The sequence below is a fragment of the Pteropus medius genome, unplaced genomic scaffold (assembly GCF_902729225.1).
Source record: "Pteropus medius unplaced genomic scaffold, Ma_sr-lr_union100, whole genome shotgun sequence".
Taxonomy (NCBI): Eukaryota; Metazoa; Chordata; class Mammalia; order Chiroptera; family Pteropodidae; genus Pteropus; species Pteropus medius.
This window is the reverse complement of record NW_024351729.1, coordinates 20,845,225-20,866,206: the sequence shown is the minus strand read 5'-3', so window position 1 is coordinate 20,866,206 and position 20,982 is coordinate 20,845,225. Positions and strand designations below refer to the sequence as shown.

Below are 20,982 nucleotides of genomic sequence, written 5' to 3'. Positions count from 1 at the left end.
CTAATGCTTATTCAAATCCCTAGGCTGAAGGGAGATCTTGCTATTCACCTGGAGATTCCTGAAGACCTGCCAAACATTTCTATAATCCTGATTGTCAACCCTGATACTACTCCTATTGACTACCAGTACTTACTGATGTTTCACAGTACAAAATCAGCACCATTTTGTTACAAAATTGAGATCCACGTTTACTCATGACACATTTAAACCAACTATGTACAGGAATTATCCTGGGTACTGGGGACATATATGATAGTGAACAAGTGTTAGGGGCAACAATAACTCAAATGAAAAACCCTACAGTTACTAATACTGGTCTAGTAAGAGCTTGGCACAGGGTGTTACTTTGATAATGTGCGTACCAGAGCCAATGCTAAAGAGAAAGCAAAACTCTGTGCATAGATTTTATAGAATATTTACAGCCAGTAATGTGCCAAATACAAAGTATAGAAAAACTGGCAATTATGTGATGGACTGAATAAAGGTGATGAAAGTTTATCATAATCTTATCCTTTACAACTCTAATTTAAATACCTCCAAGGAACTTCATTTTTTATTAGTGTGACCATATATAGCAACTTAAATAATTCAATCCTGTGAATCCATGTGTATAATAAACTGAAAAATGAAGAATGATGTAGATATTTGCAAAGTTTGTTCTGAAATTCTAATTGTTTTCTGAAGATGCTGATACATGGTTTGACAAAACACCAGGAGGAAGTATGTGTCATCCTACCTTTAGAAACACTTAAAAATTAACTGCGATTTAAAAATAAAAGTGCACAATTTGAACAAACGTATCTCCAAGAAGTTAAACTGGCAAAAAAAAAAAAAAAAACTTAGCTAAGACACATACCTAAACTGTTAAGGCTTATATTTGTATGTCACATATTATTTGGCTACTGAAAAATTAGAAAGATTTGCATTTCCAAGTCTTTGTTGAGAAAGCAAAATCAGTGCAATGCAACCCAGAATGTCTAATTAATAAAATTAAGAAACTAAAGTAATTTTGTTACATAAATTAACCCATTTATTACAGGCTAGCAATATTTCAAATTGTGGAGCTTCTACTGGTCTTTCAATTCCTTCAGTCTTCTGATGGCAGACTTTACTGTGACGGCAGAAGTGGTGCTGGAAAGAAAAACAAATTTGGTTCCAACATAATTAACTATGTTAACATATGAAATGCCTGAATACATTTGCCTCATTTTTACATTATAATCTTAATGATGGCATCTTTTTAGAGTCATGATGTATGCTCTTGCAGAATTAGACAGGCAAGCTCATGCATCTGACTTCTCAGACAACAGAGCATAAAAAAATTAACAGAAATGGTTGCAAGAGGCTGACCTAACCTCGTTAAAAGGGGATGAAAAAAATGTCAGAAGAAACATGACTACGAAAGTTTTGAGATTCAGGAACTGTACCTGAAAAACCATCATTCCTCCTCGTATCGTAAGTATATGAATGCTAATTCATTTTACTATCACAACCAAGAGAGCACCCCAGTCTTTTTCCCTTCTGCCCTCATAAAACCCTACGGAGGCGCATATATCTATATATCCACGATAATACAACATTTCCCAATGTTTTATAGTGCTTCAATTTTAAATTTAAATTAAAAATTTAAGTTTTCAACCACACTAGCCATTTTACATGTGTGTGGCCAGTATACAAGATAGCGCAATGTAAACACCGGCTAGAAGAACGCCTCGGCCTTCAGGGTCAGCAACGAATTCCGAATTCCAAGATTAGAGGCTTTGACTTACAGAAATGGATGAACATTAAGTGGTGACCCAATCTATAACCAGTATAGAGAGGTTAATCTCAGCAATATCACCTGGCTCTTGTCCAGAACACAAAGCTTAAAAGGTCCAACCAATACTATTTAGAATAGCAAAGGTGTGGTGGTCCACATGGCCTCAAGTTTCCACATACAGGAATAAGCTAACTGACCTCTTTTTATGAAAGCAGCTTGCAATGCCAAATCAAGGTTCAGTACAGACTCAGTCCCATTAACGAACCTCTACAATATGACAACGTTCATGACGATGCTCCTAAACTATAAAACTCTAAAGTAACGTAGACTTTATCTCAGTGCTTTCCTTTCTACTCTTTGAATAACTGAAAACTCACTTGTATTTTCAAGTCCTGAAAATACAAAAGCATTCCTACTTTCTCAGTCTTGTAGAGTTAAAACTAGCCCATACAGCATTGAAGCTGGAAAGTGACATGGTCCATACTTCCAAAATACCACAAAGAAATGAACCCACTTGTAGGTCCAGGCACCACCAGCTACTGTTTTCATGCAGGAACCACAGTGCCAGATTCCCACAGCTCTTCTCTTCATCTTGGTCTGTAAAACACAATCAATTTTCCCTATGAACCAAATGTAAGCCTTTTACCTGACGAACATGCTGGAGTCTAACTTACACTAGATAATTAAAGTTGGCGTGTTTTATGAGATTGTACTGTGGTTCTAATACCACAAAGCTCTCTAATGCAAAATTTGCATTCACCACGGTGATACTGCCAGAGATGTGCAAGACCCCACTCCACCCTCCCACCCAAAAAAATTGCTGTAACACAGTATTTTGCAAACATATATTGAATGAAATTATCTAGCAGCACCGGTACACAAAAGTGACAGAATCATTTCCCATAAAACAGGTTTGGCTTCGGCCAGGGCTCTTTGTCAAATAATGTTTTATCCTTTAGTTTCCAATTTCTTTTTAACGAAAAATGTTTTACAAAAACTAAAATTAGCAACATCGTCATCCCACAACTCATCAACAGTACGTGCGATTCTAACTGCTCAACAATTTCGAACCAGCACCTGTTTATCAAATTTCTTCAACAGAGGCCTCATTATGGAAGGATATCTTCGCTCCGCCCCCCTCCCCAGTAGAACCGTCTTACTTTGCCACAGAAGGAGCAAGTGTACTTCGCGTGCTGGCTGATTTCAATTTTCTTCACCATTTTCCTGAGGGAGGCGCCATAACGAGTCCCGTATTTACCAACGATACCGACCTTCTTGGTGCGTTTAGCCTGTTAAGGGAGAAACCAGCGATATTAGGACCCAGGAACGGAGACCTCCCCAAGCACACCAAGTCCCGGCGCTTCCGTAACCATTTTCCACCCACCCAGCCCCTGCCTGTATCCAGCTCCCCGCGCCCCCCATTCCATCCCGGTAAACCAGGGCCAAGGGCGAGTCTGGTTCCCCGAGGGCTCCCTGTTAAACTGGCCCGAATGGGCCAGGCCCCACCAAGCCGCCCCGCCCCTCCGCCGAAGTCCGCGTCTGAAAGGAGCGGCGAAGGCACGGAGGCTGAGGATACAGAACGACGCGGGCGAGCAGAGGTGGGTGAGGTCGAAGAAAGCAACAGAACAACAGATGCGGGCGGATAGATACCTAGGCCTCACCAGGACCAACACTCACCATGTCGACACCAACTAGGTCGAAACTCACAGAGGAAGCGGCGCACTGCGCAGGCGCGGTTTTAGGCGAACGAGCGGAAGTGGCGAACGAGTGGCCCAGCTAGAATTTGAGCTCTATGGTCCGGAGGTTGCCACGAACGCTTGGCCTTCTGGGGTATGTGGCAGGAAGTCTTGTCCGCCAGGTTTACCGTGATTTACAAATAGAAGCACCTTTACACATTCATATTACGCATATCTCACAAGATGCTACAAATCTAGGAGTATTTCTTTCATTTTATGGACAAGGAAAAACTCAAGTTTTAAGTGACTTGCTCACTGGTTCTTGGCTTAGAGACGTGCTTAAATCTCATGACTCCCAATCGCACTGCTTCCTACATTATACTTTCTGAAAACAGCAGGCCCTGTGCAGGGCTCTGGCATAGGGTTGACTAAAAACCAAGGGTCCAATGTACCATACCAATGTAAGATGTTAATAATGGGAGAAATTAGGTGAGAGGGTACATAAGAACTGTCTGTACTGCCTCAACTTTTATATAAATTTAAAATTCTTCTAAAAAACAAAGTATTTTAAACAACAAAAACAACCCAGGGGCACCGCAAGTCAATTCCGTAAGGGCAGGCTGGCCTAAGTGCATCCCAGGACTGAGCACAGAGCCTGGCATGTCTGTCTGTGGTAATGGTACTTGTCGAATAGGGAAATGGTACCTTGCGTGGTATGATAGTGATATAGGTTTGTAAAGGGTTTTATTTGTCTGGGCTTTACAAGGTTAATCCATTTATATCAGAACTAAAAATGGCTTTAGAGAAATCTAGCCCATATTGGAGGCCCAGGGAGGCCAAAGTACTTGCCCAAGGTCATATAGCCAATACATGACTTCCAGACCAGTACTCTACTGTATCACACGATTTAAGCTGTTTCCTTAGCTGCAAAGTGGGTATACCATATACCTTATAAGGTTCTTGGGAAGATGAAATAACTTTTATGAAGTGCTTAGTTGGCATTTCTCTAAGTGATGGTTATTATTGTTACTGAGATGATAAGACCTGATTTCTATGTCTCTTAATGCCTTTTCAATCCTATTTCCTCTTCTGCCATACTCAGATTACAACAGATCTGCTTTCTACTTTCCGTTAAAAATATGTCCATCTCTTTTCTCCTTATTTTCTTTACCTTAGACACAATGAGCCTGTTACAATAATAGCTATTGCTACCTGAGATCCCCTGAGGGAGCAGGATGTCTCCATCACAGGCTTTATGAATAGCAAGGGGCCCAGAGAGCAAGTCCCTTCTTCTCCAGTAGAGAAACACATTGCATTTGGGGGGTGATTTCTGGAAACCTCTGCCAAAACTATGCCCTGCCTCCAGAAAATTATAAATTAAATTTATAATTTATTCACGTTGGTGTAAACAAATAGGACTAGTGGAAGGAGGGTTGAGAAACACTTGTCCTGGGTGAGTGGGTAAGCACAGCCAGCCTCGCTGCTGGGGCAGCCCAAGGTGAGGTGACCTCTCCTAGGCTAGCTCTAGAGTCTAGTTCAGATCATCATTCAGAGCATTTACTACATCCCCGCGCCCATCCTCGGCATGAGTAAGAATGCAATATAGTGGTTGAAAATGAGACACTCCATAATAGGAGGAAATTTTCCACATTCAAAGCAATTTTGTCAAAACGGAACAATTCTTTTTCAATAGCAAGCCTGAAGATGTACAAATAGCACTCTCATGAAATCAGCTCTCGTGGCTTCAGAGAACTGTGCCTCTCATAAAATCTCAATTTGTCTTAGCTGTTGGCTAATAATTCTCCAACCCCATTAGAGGACCATCAGGTGCAGAGATTGTTAACTGTAATGTGTACCTATTATAGTCTCTGTAAAAATCTGTTGAGTCACCCCTGCTCCTCAGAAGCACTGAAAATTCACTTTTGCCTTTAGAAAAATAAATAAGCTACAAGTTGCCTCCAGAGAAGAGTTGAGTCAACCAGTTCTCTTGGGGGCATATGGAACATTTTATTCTTGAGAGAAATCTGAGGTGCAAACATCATTGTGAATTCATCTCATGTTGGAGACAGAAAGGGTTTATTCTGGAGACCCAGGCTCCATGTTGTTCCTTCACTTCCTGCCTGAAGAGCTCTTCCTTGCCCTTCACTGAAGTGCCTGGTGGCCAAAGACAAGAGCGATATCTGCATAGAACTGTTGTCCAAGCTCTGTAGGGAAGGGCTGACTCAGCAAGAGGCAGGCAAGACCTGCTGAGACCAAGCTTGACATCTAGAATCAGGTATCTGAAATGGATTCTTTCCTTCCTCCCTTCTCTCCACACATTTATTTTAAATGCATTTTTGTTGTTGTTGTTTTTTAAATGGAGATTTCACAAAGCATTGACATAGGCAAAATAAAACGTAAGTATGAGAGAATGCTCCAATGAAACTCTTTTAAGCTTTTAAGACTTTTTTTTACCTCGTAATGCTGAACTTGGTATGAAGTGTGAGCATGGGGTAAAAAACAAGGTTAAGACTTCTTTTTATCTTCTTTTCAGTTTAAATTTCACCTAAATAGAGCTTCAGAAAGCATCAAGGTTCAACAGACAAGAATGCACGGACAAAGCAAAACTCAAGGGCCGGCAGTGAAGGGAAGGCACGTCCAGCTCTGATCCTCAGCTCTCCCTCTGACCTAGAAGGCTTGTGTGAAGCCAAGAAAACATGTTTAATTCAAGCACAAGTGGATCAAAGCTAACAGGATCTTCCTTATACCCCGCCCTAGGGGCAGAAACTAACCAGGGCTACTCAGGGAACAAGACTTCACTTAATGACCCTGGTAAGGGGAGGCAGAAACAGTGCAAGTGAACCTAGGGGTACTTTTAGTAAGACTCTTTAAGGGGATAATTGATGGCAAAGACAGGAGTGGGATGAGATGGGCCCACATTTTCTTATTTTTCCAACTGACATTTCCAGAAAATAAGGTGGCTGCTGGGGTGTGTGCATCTGGACTGAGCTGCGAAGTACAGGAGGAAAAGGAGTTAGTGTGGAAATCTTTCCTTAAACCCAAAGGTATTCGCTTTCTGTATAAATAAATCCAAGTGTCTTTTACTAAATCGCACAGAAATGGCCGGATGGCTCTCAATAAATTTCAGAGGTACATTTTGGATGGTATAACTGAAAATATACAGGCTATGTGGTATAAATAAAATTTGCTTTGGAGGACACCAGGGACATCTTAGAGAGACAGACTTCTCCAGAGCAGCTGACACTGAGGTTTAACTACGGGCCTCAGATGCAGGCTCAACAGGCTGTATTTACTAAACCACAGAGGAATTAGTGGTTTCAGATAGGAGCACCGAACTGTAAGGACCAAGGGCAAACCCTCCCAATGAGAGGGACAGCTCTAACACCCTGCAGTAACACAGGGGCCACTCTGTGTGGCAGGCCCCGAGGTGACTACAGCGGGGACTTATTAATTTAACAACGGTCAGCGATTCTCCTAAGCAACAATGGGTTGTTATGTATGTTTCAAAATCACCCATGCATTTCACTTCTACTTTTGAAGCATACCCATTGTATCCTAGCCACATCCCTGGAGTAAGGGGAACTATTAATAGAGTATGCGATGTGATCCTATGATCTCATTCTCTAAGACACTTAAAGACCCAGACCAAGCTCCATGTTAAAGCCTCACCCAAACGTCTCTGGATACCCTGATGGGGGCTGAGTGAGCAGCAGGAAGGTGTCTATGAATGTCAAATACATACACACTGAATTTTGAAGACTTAGCATGAAAAAAAGAATGTAAAGTTTCTCAGTAATTTTTAATAGTGATTATACATTGAAATGACAATATTTAGAATATACTGGGTTAAATATTATTAATTTGACCTTCTTTATTTTTTTAAAATAATCCATTAGAAAATTAAAATCAAATATGTGGCTTATGTTACACTGGACAGTGACATTCTAAACCACGGGTTAGCAAGCTATGGTCTGCAGGCCAAACCCTGTTCACTGCCTGTTTTTGTTTGGCCTGTGAGCTAAGTATGGTTTTTTACATTTTTAATTGATTAAAAATAAATCAAAAGAAAGAAAAGGGAAGATAAAAAGAAGAATAATTTGTGATACATGAAAATTATATGAAATTCAAATTTCAGTGTCCATAATGGCGTTGTTGTGGAGAAGAGCCGTAATCATTTGTTTCTGGATTATCTATGGTTGTTTTCCCAAGACAGCAGTAGAGTTGAGTAGTTTCAACAGAGGTATTCTGACCCATAAAGCCAAATATTTTTACTATCTGGCTATGCACAGAAAAAGCAGCCCTGCCCTAAACCCTTAGCTCCTTACTTCATTTTTCTTCATAGGCTATAACCATCGCCTCTCCTGTGATATGATAACCTCTGCAAAGGTATGTATTTTTTCTCTTGTGTTTGGGAAATTACTGCCAGCACCGAGAACAGTGCCTGGCACATATTAGGTGTTCTATAAATATTTGTTGCATCAATAAATTTTAAAAAACCGTATTTTGGGGTTGTGTAGAAAGCACCTCATTATTTAAAGAACATGAATTTACCACTACTACAATCTAGTGTCTCTATTTCTCAGCCAGAAATTCTAAGGTTCGTTAAGACCCAAGCAAACCCACACATAATGAGGCGGGAAAAGAAACGTTGACCCCCGGTCTGGTAACTCACTGTGGTTGGACACAGAGACCAGCACCCCTGTAATAACAAGAGGAACACAGGCTTTAAAAACAAAATGCCTTACTTTAATGTATTCCATGATTTTAAAAGGTTTTTTTTTTCGCCCTTCTTACAAGGGGGAGGTAAAGCTGTCCCAGTTATCAAAAAATTCAAATCTCCTTTTCTTCACTGGACTGTCCATTGATGTGCTTTCATCCGGCAAGTCTCCTATGTCCTGGGAACTAGTTCCAGATGTTCCTGAAGCACTTCCAGGGTCGAAGGACTCCGCTGCTTCCAGGAGTTCCTTATCGCTTCCATCTTCCTCAAAGGACTTCTGGAATAGGTCATAGATGTTCTGCTGCTTTGGGTCCTTCATCAGAGAAAGAAAAGGGAAGATAAAAGAACCTAGGCTCCAACACCGACACCCTGCCACTGTGGCTGGTAAGAAAACACACAGGTGAGGGTCATCAGGTGCTGCATGATAGCGAGTGCAAGCCAGCTCTGTAAACTCTTTATCACTAAAGCAGCCTTACGGCCTTAGTGTCTGCATCTTCTCTTCTCTTCTGCTCATTGGGTAAAGAAAAAAAAAAGAGTAACTGTCCTTTAGGTGGGAAGTGATACTGAAGACCATTAAGCTCAGCCCCACACTGTCCATGAGTCCTCTAGGATCTCCTCATCACCCTCTGAACAACTGCAAGGCCAAGGAAATGCCATCACACAAAGCAGCCTGTTCCAAGTAGAAATAACTGTTAATGCACATTTGATTATGACAATGGTAATGCTGTGTGCTAATTCACAGCAGCCATGATTAATGGAAGCAAGCTCTAAGATCAGATTAATATTTTACTTCCCCTCTCAGAGGCAGGATATTTTAGTGAGACATAACCTCTTTTGCTTTTGTCTCCGATGTAGGAGGCAACATTTTCTTCTTCTAGCAGCTGATGAAATTTTCAGCCCTATTTTAATTTAAAAAATTTAATGGACATAATTATTAATCAAAATAAATATTAATAAACTCCATTTATATTATCTTGCACCTGTACTTTAGGCAGAAATTCAGAGTAACTGAGGGTAAAGCCACTATGGATGAACAGGTTTAATTTATAAGTAAATAAATAAACTCATAAACTCATTCTCAATGGTTGAGAATCATTTAAAAATAAGGTTCTTTATTTTCACAAGGTATATAATAACCAAGGCTCTGTTAAATATTTACCATTCAACTGAATTAGACTGTTTTTTAAAAAGATTAAAAATGAGGTCATTTAAAAGTTGACTTATTAACCATTTATATCTGAAAGAATAATTTATGCTCTCCATTTAGGCATATGATCTCTAAGTCTTATTCATCCCAATTACATTCTGAAGAAAGGATTCAACTGCTAAGTAAATGTAAATGAAAGATCAGACCCTCAGACTCTTAAGCCTGAGTGTCACCTTCAAGATTTTATCGATTTAACTTGGTTTCTGATGCTTGGCAATTCCACAGGACGGACACGGCAACTCGGCTTCCTGACAAGCAATCCTACGGCCGCCCTTCTGCGTCAGGCTCAGACCTCTGTCCACGCTCTCCGGTTAGACACGATCCCCTCAGGAGCCGCCCTCCAGCAGCAGGACCTCCAGAGTCCTCGCCGCCCAAGTCAACCACCTGAGTGGGTGAAAGACCAGCCTTTGGAAATCTCTGTGCCTCTTGCTCTACTCCACTGAGTTCACTGAAACGGAGGAGGAAGAAGCCATGGCAGCAACCAGGCCGGGATGCTAGGCCAGGGCAGGCCTGGTGGGCCCCGGCCGTCCTCTCCGCAGACCAACAAGCTGCCTCTTAGCACCTCTACCAAGGCCCAACGGGCCACGGAAGAATTCTCACTGGCCTCTTACTCTCCTTGATAATAAGAGGGGCTGTCACAGAAGGAATGCTGCACTGAGTGGAGAAGCCATCTACTCTGGGCTGGCTTCACAAGGCCTGTGACTGGGCAAGTCTCATTGCTCTGCACGTCTCAGTTCACCCTTCTATAAAATGGGAGACACTGAGAATAAACTGCACCGACAGAGGGGAAAATGTTATAAAAAAGCAATACTCTATTTTTAACTTTCCTCATTCTGTGCTGGGCACATTTTAGTGGCAGCCTTTGCTGTATGGTGTTGCTATGTACTTTATCCAACAATTCAACAGTTGCCATGGTTAAGTTTTCTGTCACTTCCTAATGGCCTGATGGAAAATGCCTCTGGTTTTGGAAGCCCTGGTTTTATGAGAATCTCTGAGGGAAGGCCTGAAGCAGGAGTCATCAGTGCCATCGCTTCGCCATAAAGGATGAACACATGGATTGAGGTGAGAATAACCGCAGGCAGTCGTTTTCAGCTCCTGGGCTGAGGGAAGTCCCCAGGAGTGATTCATACTTTCCTGCTCAGGACCTTAGGGCTGGGCAAGCAGCTTAATGCCTCCCTATGCTCCAGTGTCCAGGAGCCATGTGCTGCTGTTACCTTGTAGATGTAATCAGTGTCTTCTGTCATTTCTGAAAAATTGGCCTCAGAAACCCCAGCTTCACCCAGAACTTTAATCTTCTCTTGAATCAGGGGCCTGGTGGAGAGAAATGAGCCATAGTGAATCCAGCCTGCACAGAACCAGCAGACTGATTAAAACAAGACCACCCTCCTTGTCCTCAGGGGCTGTGACTTGCTTACTGGTCCACATCTTTGTCTCTCTCAAGGCACAATGCCCAAACTGAAAATTTTGCCTCCTCTCAATTGTAAACCAATCATACCATCAGGTTCTAAATCCTTTCTATGGGAAGACGTAGGAAATAAGTGTTCCCTCGTTACAACACAATTTTGAACCTGCTGCTATTATGAGCTGCCCAATTATCGAGTCCATTAAACCAAGACAGGGAAGTAGGGCCAACCGGCACACACTGCAGAGGTAAGACCCCTCGGTTTTACCTCGGTCACAAGGCTGGAAACAGATACGAGTAGTGGACACTGAGATAATCAAGAAATTTAACATAAGGAAGGGGGAAATGGGATTGGGAAGAAGAAGCAGTTTGGGATTTTTTGCTTAGGTAACACAAGAACCCCCAGCTCTGTTAATGAAGCACTACATGGCCCGGGGTGAGCCAGTTTCTCCTGATGGTCCAGCAGCTATAAGATGTGACTCTGTCATACCAACGCACAACACAAACGGGCAAGGGGGGAGGGGAGTCACCCTCTTTCAAAAGTGTCTTCATGGCTGGGAACAAAGTGTTTTATAAATTCCATCTACATTTCATCTCAATCAGTTTTCCTCCCTCATCTCGGCCCAGTGGGAGAGGAATCACGCCCCTTTATTCCCACAGGATTTCTTCATGTACCCTGCAGGCCACCAGTGAACACAGTGAAGGAGCCAAACATGGTCATGAAGAAAGTGGGAGGGCGTTACAAACGGGTCTTCTGTGGGGATCCCTGAAGCCCAGAGCAAACGCAGAAGCACTTAGGAAGCAAAGAAAATGCATCATCGATGTCAGCCCTTGCTCAACCCCCACTGCAGGGCCAGCGGCCAGCCGTACCAAAGGTAGTCATCGGCTGTGCCTCTCGCTACGAGGTAGTGGATGCCCACGGAGCTTGACTGTCCAATGCGATGCACCCGGTCCTCAGCCTGCATCAGCACCTGCAAAGCCCGGGGATCAGGTTGTATGTAGGTCAAGGCCTGAAGCAGGCAGCCTCTTGCCCCCAAGTCCCACCACAGCCCTTCTTCCTCAGAGGACTTCACTGCCAATGTCACATGGTGGAGGGCCCAAGAGCCTCGATCTACAAATGACCTATCATCTGACAAAAGACAGAACCAAATAAAACACTGGTTGGAGAATTAAATATGGAGCTGAATGTGGTGACAGAAAGAACTCTAACTATGGGAGGTGAACACCCAGTGTAAATATATATATATGCCTTACTGTAAACTTATTGGATTTCATTAAGCAATGTCACCATAATAAATAGATAGACAGATGGATAGAAAGAAAGAAAGAAAAAAGAGAGAGAGAGAGAGAGAGAGAGAGAGAGAGAGAGAGAGAAAGAAAGAGAGAAAGAAAGAAAGAAAGAAAGAAAGAAAGAAAGAAAGAAAGAAAGAAAGAAAGAAAACGAAAGAGGAAAGGAAAGAAGGAAGGAAGAAAGAAACAAAAAGAAACAAAGAAAGAAAGAAAGAAATGAAAAAAATAAAATAAATCTGCAGCTGGACAGCTTTGGGAGGCCTTTCTGTGTCAGGTACAGTGCTAGGTGCTGCAAAGGGGCAGTGAGCTCCAGCTCTGCCATCAGGCTGTGATGAAGGGCAAATGAAGGAAACCTGGCATACTTCTGTTCTTCTCTCCAGAAACAAAGTTATCTTATAGCTAAAGAAACCCATTGCACCAAAGGGGGAGGCCATATGTGACTAGGAGTAGGGTGGTTAAGCCCTAAAAGGAAGAATGAAAACCAAGAGTGCTGTTTCCGTTATGAAATGCCTTCCACCTCGAAGTCCAACCATCATTAAAGCAGTCACCTACGTGTGGCCAATGACAGCCACAGTACGTGAGAACATTCGAAGGGAAATAAACTCCTTCTGGAGCTCAGGAGAAAATTTGATGAGTCCAACAATGTCTTCTACCTGCTGTCTCAGCTTTTGGCTGATCAGATAAGGCCAGTGGGCACCATGGCCATGTTCAGGGAACACCCACAGTGGTCACCCTGGGCTAAAGCAGCTCACAGTGATGATTAATTAAAAGAGGCTCAGGGTGGAAAGCCAGAGGGCTGGGCTGTGGCCTGGTGCTGCCATGAGCTCTCTTTTGCTGACAGCTATGTCCCTGAGTTATCTGTTCCCCAATTCCCTCATAGAGAGATGACCTCTAAGATTCCTTTTAGCCTTCTAAGCCTTCACTTTCCCCATTGATGAGATGGAGTTGAGAATCCTACTACTCAGGAGGTTGTTGTGAAAATTGAACATCCAGCCAATGGATGTGCGAGTCTTCAATGAAAAGAATTCTGTGGAAAGTATGAACATGTCTGTGAGGGCTAATGGAAATAGACAGAAGAAGAGGAGACTGGCACTAGCGACAGCGCACAGAAACCTTGTCTCCCTGACACTAGCTCCTTCCTCCCCGCAGCCATGAGCATGCCCGGGGACTTCAAGACTTCTGTGTCCCTTACCCCTGGGTTCCAGAACAACTCAGCGAACACCACCAGGTCAGCGGAGGAGAAGGTGAGGCCCATGTTGGCGGCGGTGATGGACAGCACGGCCACAGCATGTCTCTCGGACAGCTGGAACTGCTGGCACAGGTCCTCCCGATCTGCAGAGGAGGTGGAGCCATCGATGCGGATGTGCTGCACCTGCTGTGGGAACAAGGGACAGAAGTGAGGTGGGCTGCCACATGCCCGGATGTGCCGCACCTGCTTTGGGAACCAGGGAGGGAAGCGAGGTGGGCTACCACATGCCCCGGGACTGGCCATGGCTCCAAGGACAGGACCACGCTGCTGCTCTGGTTCAAATGTAGCCAGAGCATCAAAGATGTCATTTCATACTGCTTTGGAGCTTCCTGTCTCATCTTTCCTTTTCTTTCAAATTGAAATTTGTGTTGAGACCATTGTAGATTCACAAACAGTTTAGGCAATAACACAGAGATTGCTTGTATATTTTGCCCAGTTACCCACAATAGTAATATTTTGTATTTTACAGTATAAAATCACAACCAGTGACTTTGATACAATGCATTGAACTTATTTTGATTTCCCCAGTTACTTAAAGTCGTGTGTTTATTCTGTACAATTTCATCGCCCATGTGGGTTTTCATGTATCCCACCTTTGCAGTCAAGATACTGAACAGTTCAAACACCAAAAAAATCTTTTCATAGTCCTTATAACCATGCCCGCCTCCCTCCTGCTATACCCACCCTGCCCAATCTCTACTAATGTAGATTTCTAAAAATGTTTAATTTTTAAAAAGTCGCATAAATGGAGTCATACATTGTGCAACCCTTTGGGATGGCCTTTTTTTATTCAGCATCATTCTCTGGGATTCACCTAAGTCACTGCATGTGTATCAGTGGCTCATTCCCTTTTCTGCCTGAGTAGTATTCCATGGTTTGTATGTACCACAGTTTAGCCATTCACTTTTGTAAGGACACCTGGGTTGGTCCAGTTTGGGGGCTACTACAAAGAAAGCTGCCATGAACATTTGTGTACAGGCTTCTGTGTGAATACAAGTTTTCATTCCTCTGAGGTAAATGCCAGGAGACAGCTGCTGCATTGTATGGTAGCTGCACGTTTAGTTTAGCTTATTTTCTTTTAAGGGGCATTTAGTTAAATTTTTCCTAATGATAAAGACAACATTATAAGGAAAATAAAAATATTGGCACTATTACCAATCTATTTTTTCCTGTCACTCTTTTCTCAATGTATGCTATAGCTTTTAAATAAAGTTTTATATCCTGCTTTTCTCCAATAACCATTAAATTGTAAATAAACTGTATTATTAAAAAGTTTTCTAAAACACGGTTTTTCACAGCTGTACAATATTTCATCATATGGAAATAGTATAATTTAACCATTCATCTATTTCTTCACATTTGGGGGTTTCTAATTCTCGCTGAAAAAGGATGAGTTGGCACATGTCCACTAATGGGTGGATGGATAAAAAATTGTGATCTATGCAGACAGTGGACTATTACTCAGCAATAAAAAGGAATGAACTATTGATACATGCAATAACATGTATGAATTTCAAAATGTGTTGAGAGAAATCATATTTTTAAAAAAGACTACATACTGTATGAGTCCACATATATAAAGCTCTAAAATTTCCACTTAAACTGTAGTGGCAGAGGGTAGATGAGTAGATACGTGGTGGCCTGGAGATGGGAGAGCTGCGAGAAACAGGAGGGATCACAATGGCGTGAGGAAACTTCTGGGGCGGACGGATATGTTCACTATCTTGATTCTTACCAACCCGTACACTTTAAACATATGGGAATTATATCTCAACAGAGGTTTTAAAATGAAAAAATTTTAAAGGATGGGTTAAAGTAAACCTGCTCATAGTTCTTTGCCCACATGTGGTTATTTCCTTTAGACTACTAAAAATCGAAGTACTATTGGTAAAAGGGAAAAATTTAATTTAAGGCTCCCGATATTACTTTATAATAAGTAACGGATGAGCACGTCCAGCTCACTGTACTGTTATTAATAGTGAGCATGGCACATTTTTAAAACCTCTGCTGATTTGATAGGATTAAAAAAGTATCTTGTTTTAGTTTTCATTTATTTGATTACTAGTAAAGTTGCATTTTTTTTTTTTTTTTTGGATTTCAGATTCTTAAAGCGTCCAGTGATCTCCACAGAGTTAAGAACCACTGATCTACATCACTATTTTTTATGGCTGAATGGACTATCACGTAACGGTTTACCTGCTGATGAACATTTAGGTTTATAATTATTCAATATTATAAATAACAACATGACTTATATTCCTGTACATAAAACTATGGTCTGCTTATTTCCTTAGGATAAATTCCTAGAAGAGGAGTTTTGAAAAATTAATGTGTATATTAAATTACTGCCAAATTGCCCTGCAAAAAAAAAAAAAAAAAGTACCAAATGTGTAAAAGAACCATGATTTAACCACTGCGTATATGTGTGACAGACTGGATCCATTTTTCAGGTAATTTGAATCAATTTTTTCTTTGTAATCTCTTTCATTGCTTTTATGCTGTAGAAAGCTATCCCCCTGTCCAGTGATGATATATGTTCATCTATATTTTCTTTTAATACTTTATGGTTTCAAAGACCCTTGATTAATCTGGAATTTAATACACTAAAGAGTGAAGTTACATTTAAGTTTCCCCCTGATTGCCAAAACTTTCTTTGCTGAATAAATTAAAGCTGATTTTGTAACAATTCCTTGATCGGATATTTGTTTTTAATTTATACCATGGGGCTATCCATTCTGTTCCACCCATCTGGCCACCAGTTCTTCAACCAACATGACTGAATTTTAGAATAGATTTTAATATCTGGAAGGACAAGTCTCAATATTGCTCTTCTTTTTCAAAGTTGTCTTAGATATTGCTTCTGCTTATTTTCTGAGACATCTTTTGGAATAACAGTATAAAATTCCCTTTAAAAAAATCCAGATGGAATTTTTATTATAACTGAATTAAACCTACAATTAATTAATTTTGGAAAGACAGGTATTTTTACACTTTTTAGCCTTTTCAGAAAGGAGCATGGCACAAGTGTCTTTTTCAATAGCTTCTACACTTTTTTTGATAAGATTATTATTAGGTAATTTATATCTTTTGTTGTAAACTTATCTTTTTCCTATTACATTAATTATAACTCATACATGAAAAAAAGCAATTTATTTTCGTTTTTTTTATTTAGAATCCAGGCACCCTACTAAACTCATGTATTCTAACAGTTTTCCAATTAATTGTCTTGAATTTCATAAAAATAGTCATGGTTCTGATTTTTTTCCTTTCCAGAGATTATAGCTTTGAATTTTATTGGTTGGATTTCTGCATCACATCATATCCAAAATTCAAACCCAGGTAGATTAAGAAGCCACTTCTAAAATTTTCAGGAAAAAAAAACCACAGGAGAAAATGTTTAAGACCTATGGAAAGGCTTCTGAAAACAGTCATAAAATTAAAACCCATATAGAAAAAAATGAAAAACTTGAAATATATTATAATTAAAAATTAAAATAAAAAATTTTAATTTTGGTTCAATAGAAACTAAAATGAAAAGATAAAAACATGAATGATACAGGATAAATACCCAGAATTTATAAAGAATATTTCCAAATCAATAAGAAAAAGACAAACAACCCAACGAAAAAACAGACAAAGGACACAAACAGAAAATTCACAGAGGAGACTGAAATGACCAATGAACACATAAAAGGATCCATCTTTTACTGGTAGTCAGGGAAATGCAAATGAAAATAAAAATGAAATGAGATTTCATCTCAATGGATTGGCAAAAGTAAAATGTCTGGTTAACACTGTGTTGCTGAACTCACAGAACAGCAGGAATCCTCAATGCTGCTGGTGGGATTTATAAACTTGAATAACTACCTTGGAGAGCAATTTGAGAATACCTAGTAGAGTTGAAGATGAGTCTATCCAGTGATCATGCAAGATCCTGCCTGGCCATGCCCAAGTGTGCGTGCGCGTGTGTGCATGCACACACACACACGGCACACCTATGTATGTACATATACAAAACTATGCACATAATAGCAAAAACTGAAAATAAATTCAACACTCATCAGTAGGGGAATGGATAAACTGTGGCACAGTCCTCCAAGGAGATTCTACTTAGCAGTTACAGTGGATGAAGTAAACTGGTAACGCTGCAAAAGTGAATTACATTTAGGTAAATTGAAAAGTATACGAAAGGAGACCACTACTGTTTAAGGATACATACTTTTAAAGTATGACGATGTGGAGGGAAAGGTTTCAGTATAGTGGTTATATCTGGGGAGGAAGAAGGGGGATTTATTAAAGGAGTACTAAGGGAGGGCCCACATATTTTATGACTTAAAAAATAAACTGAAATAAATACTGCAACACTTCCCACTTATTAAATCTGGATGGGGGACACGTGGATGGTTTTCTTTTTTCTGTACTCTTCTGTATAATTGAAATATGACATAAATGTAAAGCATGAAGGACAACAAAAGGTAATGCATGGTCCTAAATTTAACCAAAAATGAAAAAGGGGGTGAAAATATGGTGTGTTTAGTTTAATGAACATTCTAGGAAATCCTTGTAGATATTTTTCACTCAATTTAATGAGGACCATGTAACTGTACTGAAGTTTGGGCATGGCCATGTACAATTAATAAGCCACTTGGACAGTAATCAGGGGAACAAAAGGAGGAAAGTGAACGGGCTATTCATATAAATACTTGTCTCCGCACAGGAGAACAATTTCTGCCACCTCTTCTCTTGCTAATTTTCTAATTATCTACACAGGATCATGGAAGACCCACTGAGAGAGGTTCCCGAAGCAAGATTCCTGAGCCATGTGTATCGAGCACAGAGGAAGTTAAAGGGCACTGCTGGGGAAATGCTCGGATCTCAGTGTGGCTTTACAAGCAAGAAGCGTTCTTCAGAAAGTCTTTAGCAATGTTTCTGGAAACCATCATCTCACTACTTTGACCTCGGCCTGCTCAGAACAACTTAGCAGCTGACACACAAACAATTAAAAGCATCCAGGTGAAACTTCAAAGGGAGCTTACCTTTTTCTCAAGCACTTTAGTAATTGCATCTAGAACCACCTTATGGTGTGCAAACACCAGAAACTTCTCTCTTCCACTTTCCAGCAGGTCCAGGATATATTCACTGCATGTGACAATGACGACACGATAAATTAAACATACACTCATCCGGTTGAGGTTAATTCCTGAAAAGTGACTGCATCTGTAGCAGACATCTTCGGGGTGCCTGCCCTCCCCAGCCCATTTGCTCCCTTCTCTGAGAGCTGATCTCCTCCCCCTTCCCTCACGCCAGGCCACTTGAATAGAAGCAGCAAAATTGAGAGCTTTGGGGAAGTAAGCCATCTTTTGCTATGTGCAGAAAGTTCTGCTACGCTTTTAAGTCATCTTCCATACACAAATAAATTGAAGTATCCTTATGTTTTCTGTGTCTCTGATATGTTACCGAAACATTATTACTTGGGATCACAGAAGATAATTAACAGTTCACACTTTGGCTGCTATTATCTTTATAATGTGTTTTCAATATAAATTGAAGTGTCTGTAGATCTGAAAATACCTAGGCAGAGGATTAAGGGATTCTTGACATAATCAAATTTCTGGAAGTATAATATTGAAACCTAAGTAATAATACTGAAGAGATGGTCAGGGCAGGCTCTCTGGCTCCCACCCACATCTGACTGCCAACAGTTACATGAGTAGTAAGTGCATTCTTTCCTGAGGCAAAGGAATATGGGGTGAAGGACCTTATTTATTCTCCCTTTAATTTACTTCTCTCCTCTATCTACTGTGTTTTTTCTTAAGTTTCTGCCCCTTATCTTTAGCAGTGGCCTCAAAGGACAGCAGCTACCCTTGGGAACTGTAGGAAGGAAGAGTCACCCAGTCAGCATTTCCATTTGGCTTCCCCTGGACTAGTGCCCACAACCCCAGCGCAGGTCACTGCTCCTTCAGGGCAGTGGGAAGGTGAGCTAGCTTCCTTGGACACAAGGAGCATTTACTCTGCCCGAGGACATCTGAGATTTACTCAGTTTCTGCATTTAAAAAAAATGGGGCCAATGTGACTTATTCTACTGATTTCATGAAGAGGCTATAAATGTAAAATGAGTTAAACAAATGTCAAAATTGTTGGAAATAATAAAGCACTATATAATTTATAACAGAATTTTGAAAAAGTATGTATAAGGTATGTTATAGACTGAATGTTTATGTCACTTCCCAGTATTCATAAACGTGATGGTATCGAAAGGTAGGGCCTATGAGAGGTGATGGAGTCGGGGCTCTTATTAGAGAGACCCCAGAGGCATCCTGTCCCTTCCACCATGTGAGGACACAGTGAGAAGAAGGCTGCCTGCAAGCCAGGAAGAAAACCCTCACCAGACTCTGAATCTGCTGGCACCTTGACCTTGGACATCTCAGCCTCTAGAGCTGTGAGAAATAAACGTCTGTTGTATAAGCCACTCAGTCTATCAGTCTATGGTATTTTTGCTATGGCACCTCGAACAGACTAAGACAAAGTATTACCAAGTTTATTTATGAGATAGAAAAATGATTACACTTACAATTTCTAAGGGAAGATGTTGGTTCTGAATCCAACCCTCAACAAACCCTGAATTTTGTAGGTCACAAGCTGAGAGAGCGAGGGAGGAGACCAGCACCCTTGCCATCTGTCACTTGGCAGGACATGAGAAATGGATCGGTGGGGGCAATTCAGATTTGTTTCTGATAGAGAAGTTTCCAGGCCATAAAAACCACATCTGGAGTTCACAAGTCTCCTATCAGTATCATAAATGAAAAGGGCAGTTCCCGGAGGGTGAAGGAGAGCTGGCCAGCATTCAGCAGCCTTTGTGGAGAATCTTAGACATGAATAACGCAGCAAACTCACTCTCCTACCACATTTAACGGGTCAGAGTGGAAAAGTGGTGAGGCTGAGAGGTCTGGAGGCTCAGTGGGAGGGTGGGGTAAGCTGTGTGTTTCAATGTATCTGCAAATCTCTGTCCCCACAGCCAATGTGGCACGGTTCAACCCTCGCCAAATTCATTCTCATCGTAATTTCACCACTTGGACCATTATCTTGCGAGTCTCACATGAATGTTAAACAATAAAAAAATCAGGCAAACTGTACGTCATTAGAATTGTGTCAAGTTTCTATCACGGTGACATTTGAACATGAGTGGGTTTTTCTTTCTTTAAGAAAGGTAGACAACTGAGATTTTTTTCCAAGTCAGTGAATAATTTTAAGAATAGAACTGAAAAAAAAAAAAAGAAATGATCTCAACTTTGGTTTTTAGGCGGAAGGAGAATAAGTGTGACAATAGCCACTCGCCCATATCTTTTGAACAAACTTTAAAACGCTCCTTTTTATGTAGGTCAATAATGGCTGAAACTTCATGCCTTTGGAGAAGGCCAGGGGATCACCTAGGGCGGCTGCTTGGTCTTTCATGAAAGCCCTAATTTTTTCCTTTAGGCAAGTGAGCACAGTTCTCCCTGGAAGAGGAAAACGCCCCGTTAGTGTCGGAGTCTCTCCACCCTCCTCGCAAACGGCAGTGGCTCAGCTCACCTGAGTCAAGACAGGACCTCGCGGGGATTCATTCCCAGCAACTCCTGGCAGCACTCCAGGGACGAGCCTCCACGCGCCTCGTGGGAGATGAGGCTGTGTTGGCCTACACCTTA

General features: G+C 41.2%; 2 protein-coding genes and 2 long non-coding RNA genes across 5 annotated transcripts in view; 2 read left to right on the top strand and 2 right to left on the bottom strand.

The window, feature by feature from the left end:
* Positions 1-1,004: 1,004 nt before the first annotated feature.
* RPL37A (ribosomal protein L37a) lies at positions 1,005-3,597 on the bottom strand. Its single transcript, XM_039844726.1, has 4 exons — positions 3,437-3,597; positions 2,920-3,048; positions 2,274-2,356; positions 1,005-1,131 (listed from the first exon to the last, which is right to left on the bottom strand). Exons 1-4 carry the CDS (start codon positions 3,437-3,439, stop codon positions 1,068-1,070), a joined length of 279 nt encoding a protein of 92 aa, XP_039700660.1. The 5' UTR covers positions 3,440-3,597; the 3' UTR covers positions 1,005-1,067.
* A 1,729-nt stretch (positions 3,598-5,326) lies between these two features.
* On the top strand, positions 5,327-6,246 carry LOC120587632 (uncharacterized). The gene is made up of 2 exons (XR_005649051.1): positions 5,327-5,710; positions 5,969-6,246. It is a non-coding gene; the product is annotated as an uncharacterized LOC120587632 (long non-coding RNA).
* A 1,913-nt stretch (positions 6,247-8,159) lies between these two features.
* SMARCAL1 (SNF2 related chromatin remodeling annealing helicase 1) overlaps positions 8,160-20,982 on the bottom strand; it is a 51,908-nt gene continuing 39,085 nt past the window's right edge. Inside the window, 5 exon segments of the mRNA XM_039844725.1 lie at positions 8,160-8,465; positions 10,574-10,670; positions 11,632-11,732; positions 13,244-13,426; positions 18,337-18,439. Of these exon segments, the coding sequence (XP_039700659.1) occupies positions 8,226-8,465; positions 10,574-10,670; positions 11,632-11,732; positions 13,244-13,426; positions 18,337-18,439 (724 nt within the window). The 3' untranslated portion in view covers positions 8,160-8,225.
* LOC120587630 (uncharacterized) lies at positions 8,463-19,843 on the top strand. 2 transcript variants are annotated; one of them, XR_005649049.1, is made up of 4 exons: positions 8,463-10,421; positions 15,595-15,750; positions 18,071-19,275; positions 19,532-19,843. It is a non-coding gene; the product is annotated as an uncharacterized LOC120587630 (long non-coding RNA). The 2 variants fall into 2 exon arrangements; XR_005649048.1 differs by lacking the exon at positions 19,532-19,843 and adding an exon at positions 15,402-15,514 and having other exon boundaries at positions 18,071-18,731.

Bases quoted from the DNA above. Each gene is read 5' to 3' on its own strand.
- RPL37A (XM_039844726.1), bottom strand. The intron at 2,357-2,919 runs GTAAGACGGTTC...TGTGTTTTACAG, and splicing joins CTTGCTCCTTCTGTGGCAAA to ACCAAGATGAAGAGAAGAGC. The intron at 1,132-2,273 runs GTGGGTTCATTT...TTTTCTTTCCAG, and splicing joins GGTGGTGCCTGGACCTACAA to CACCACTTCTGCCGTCACAG.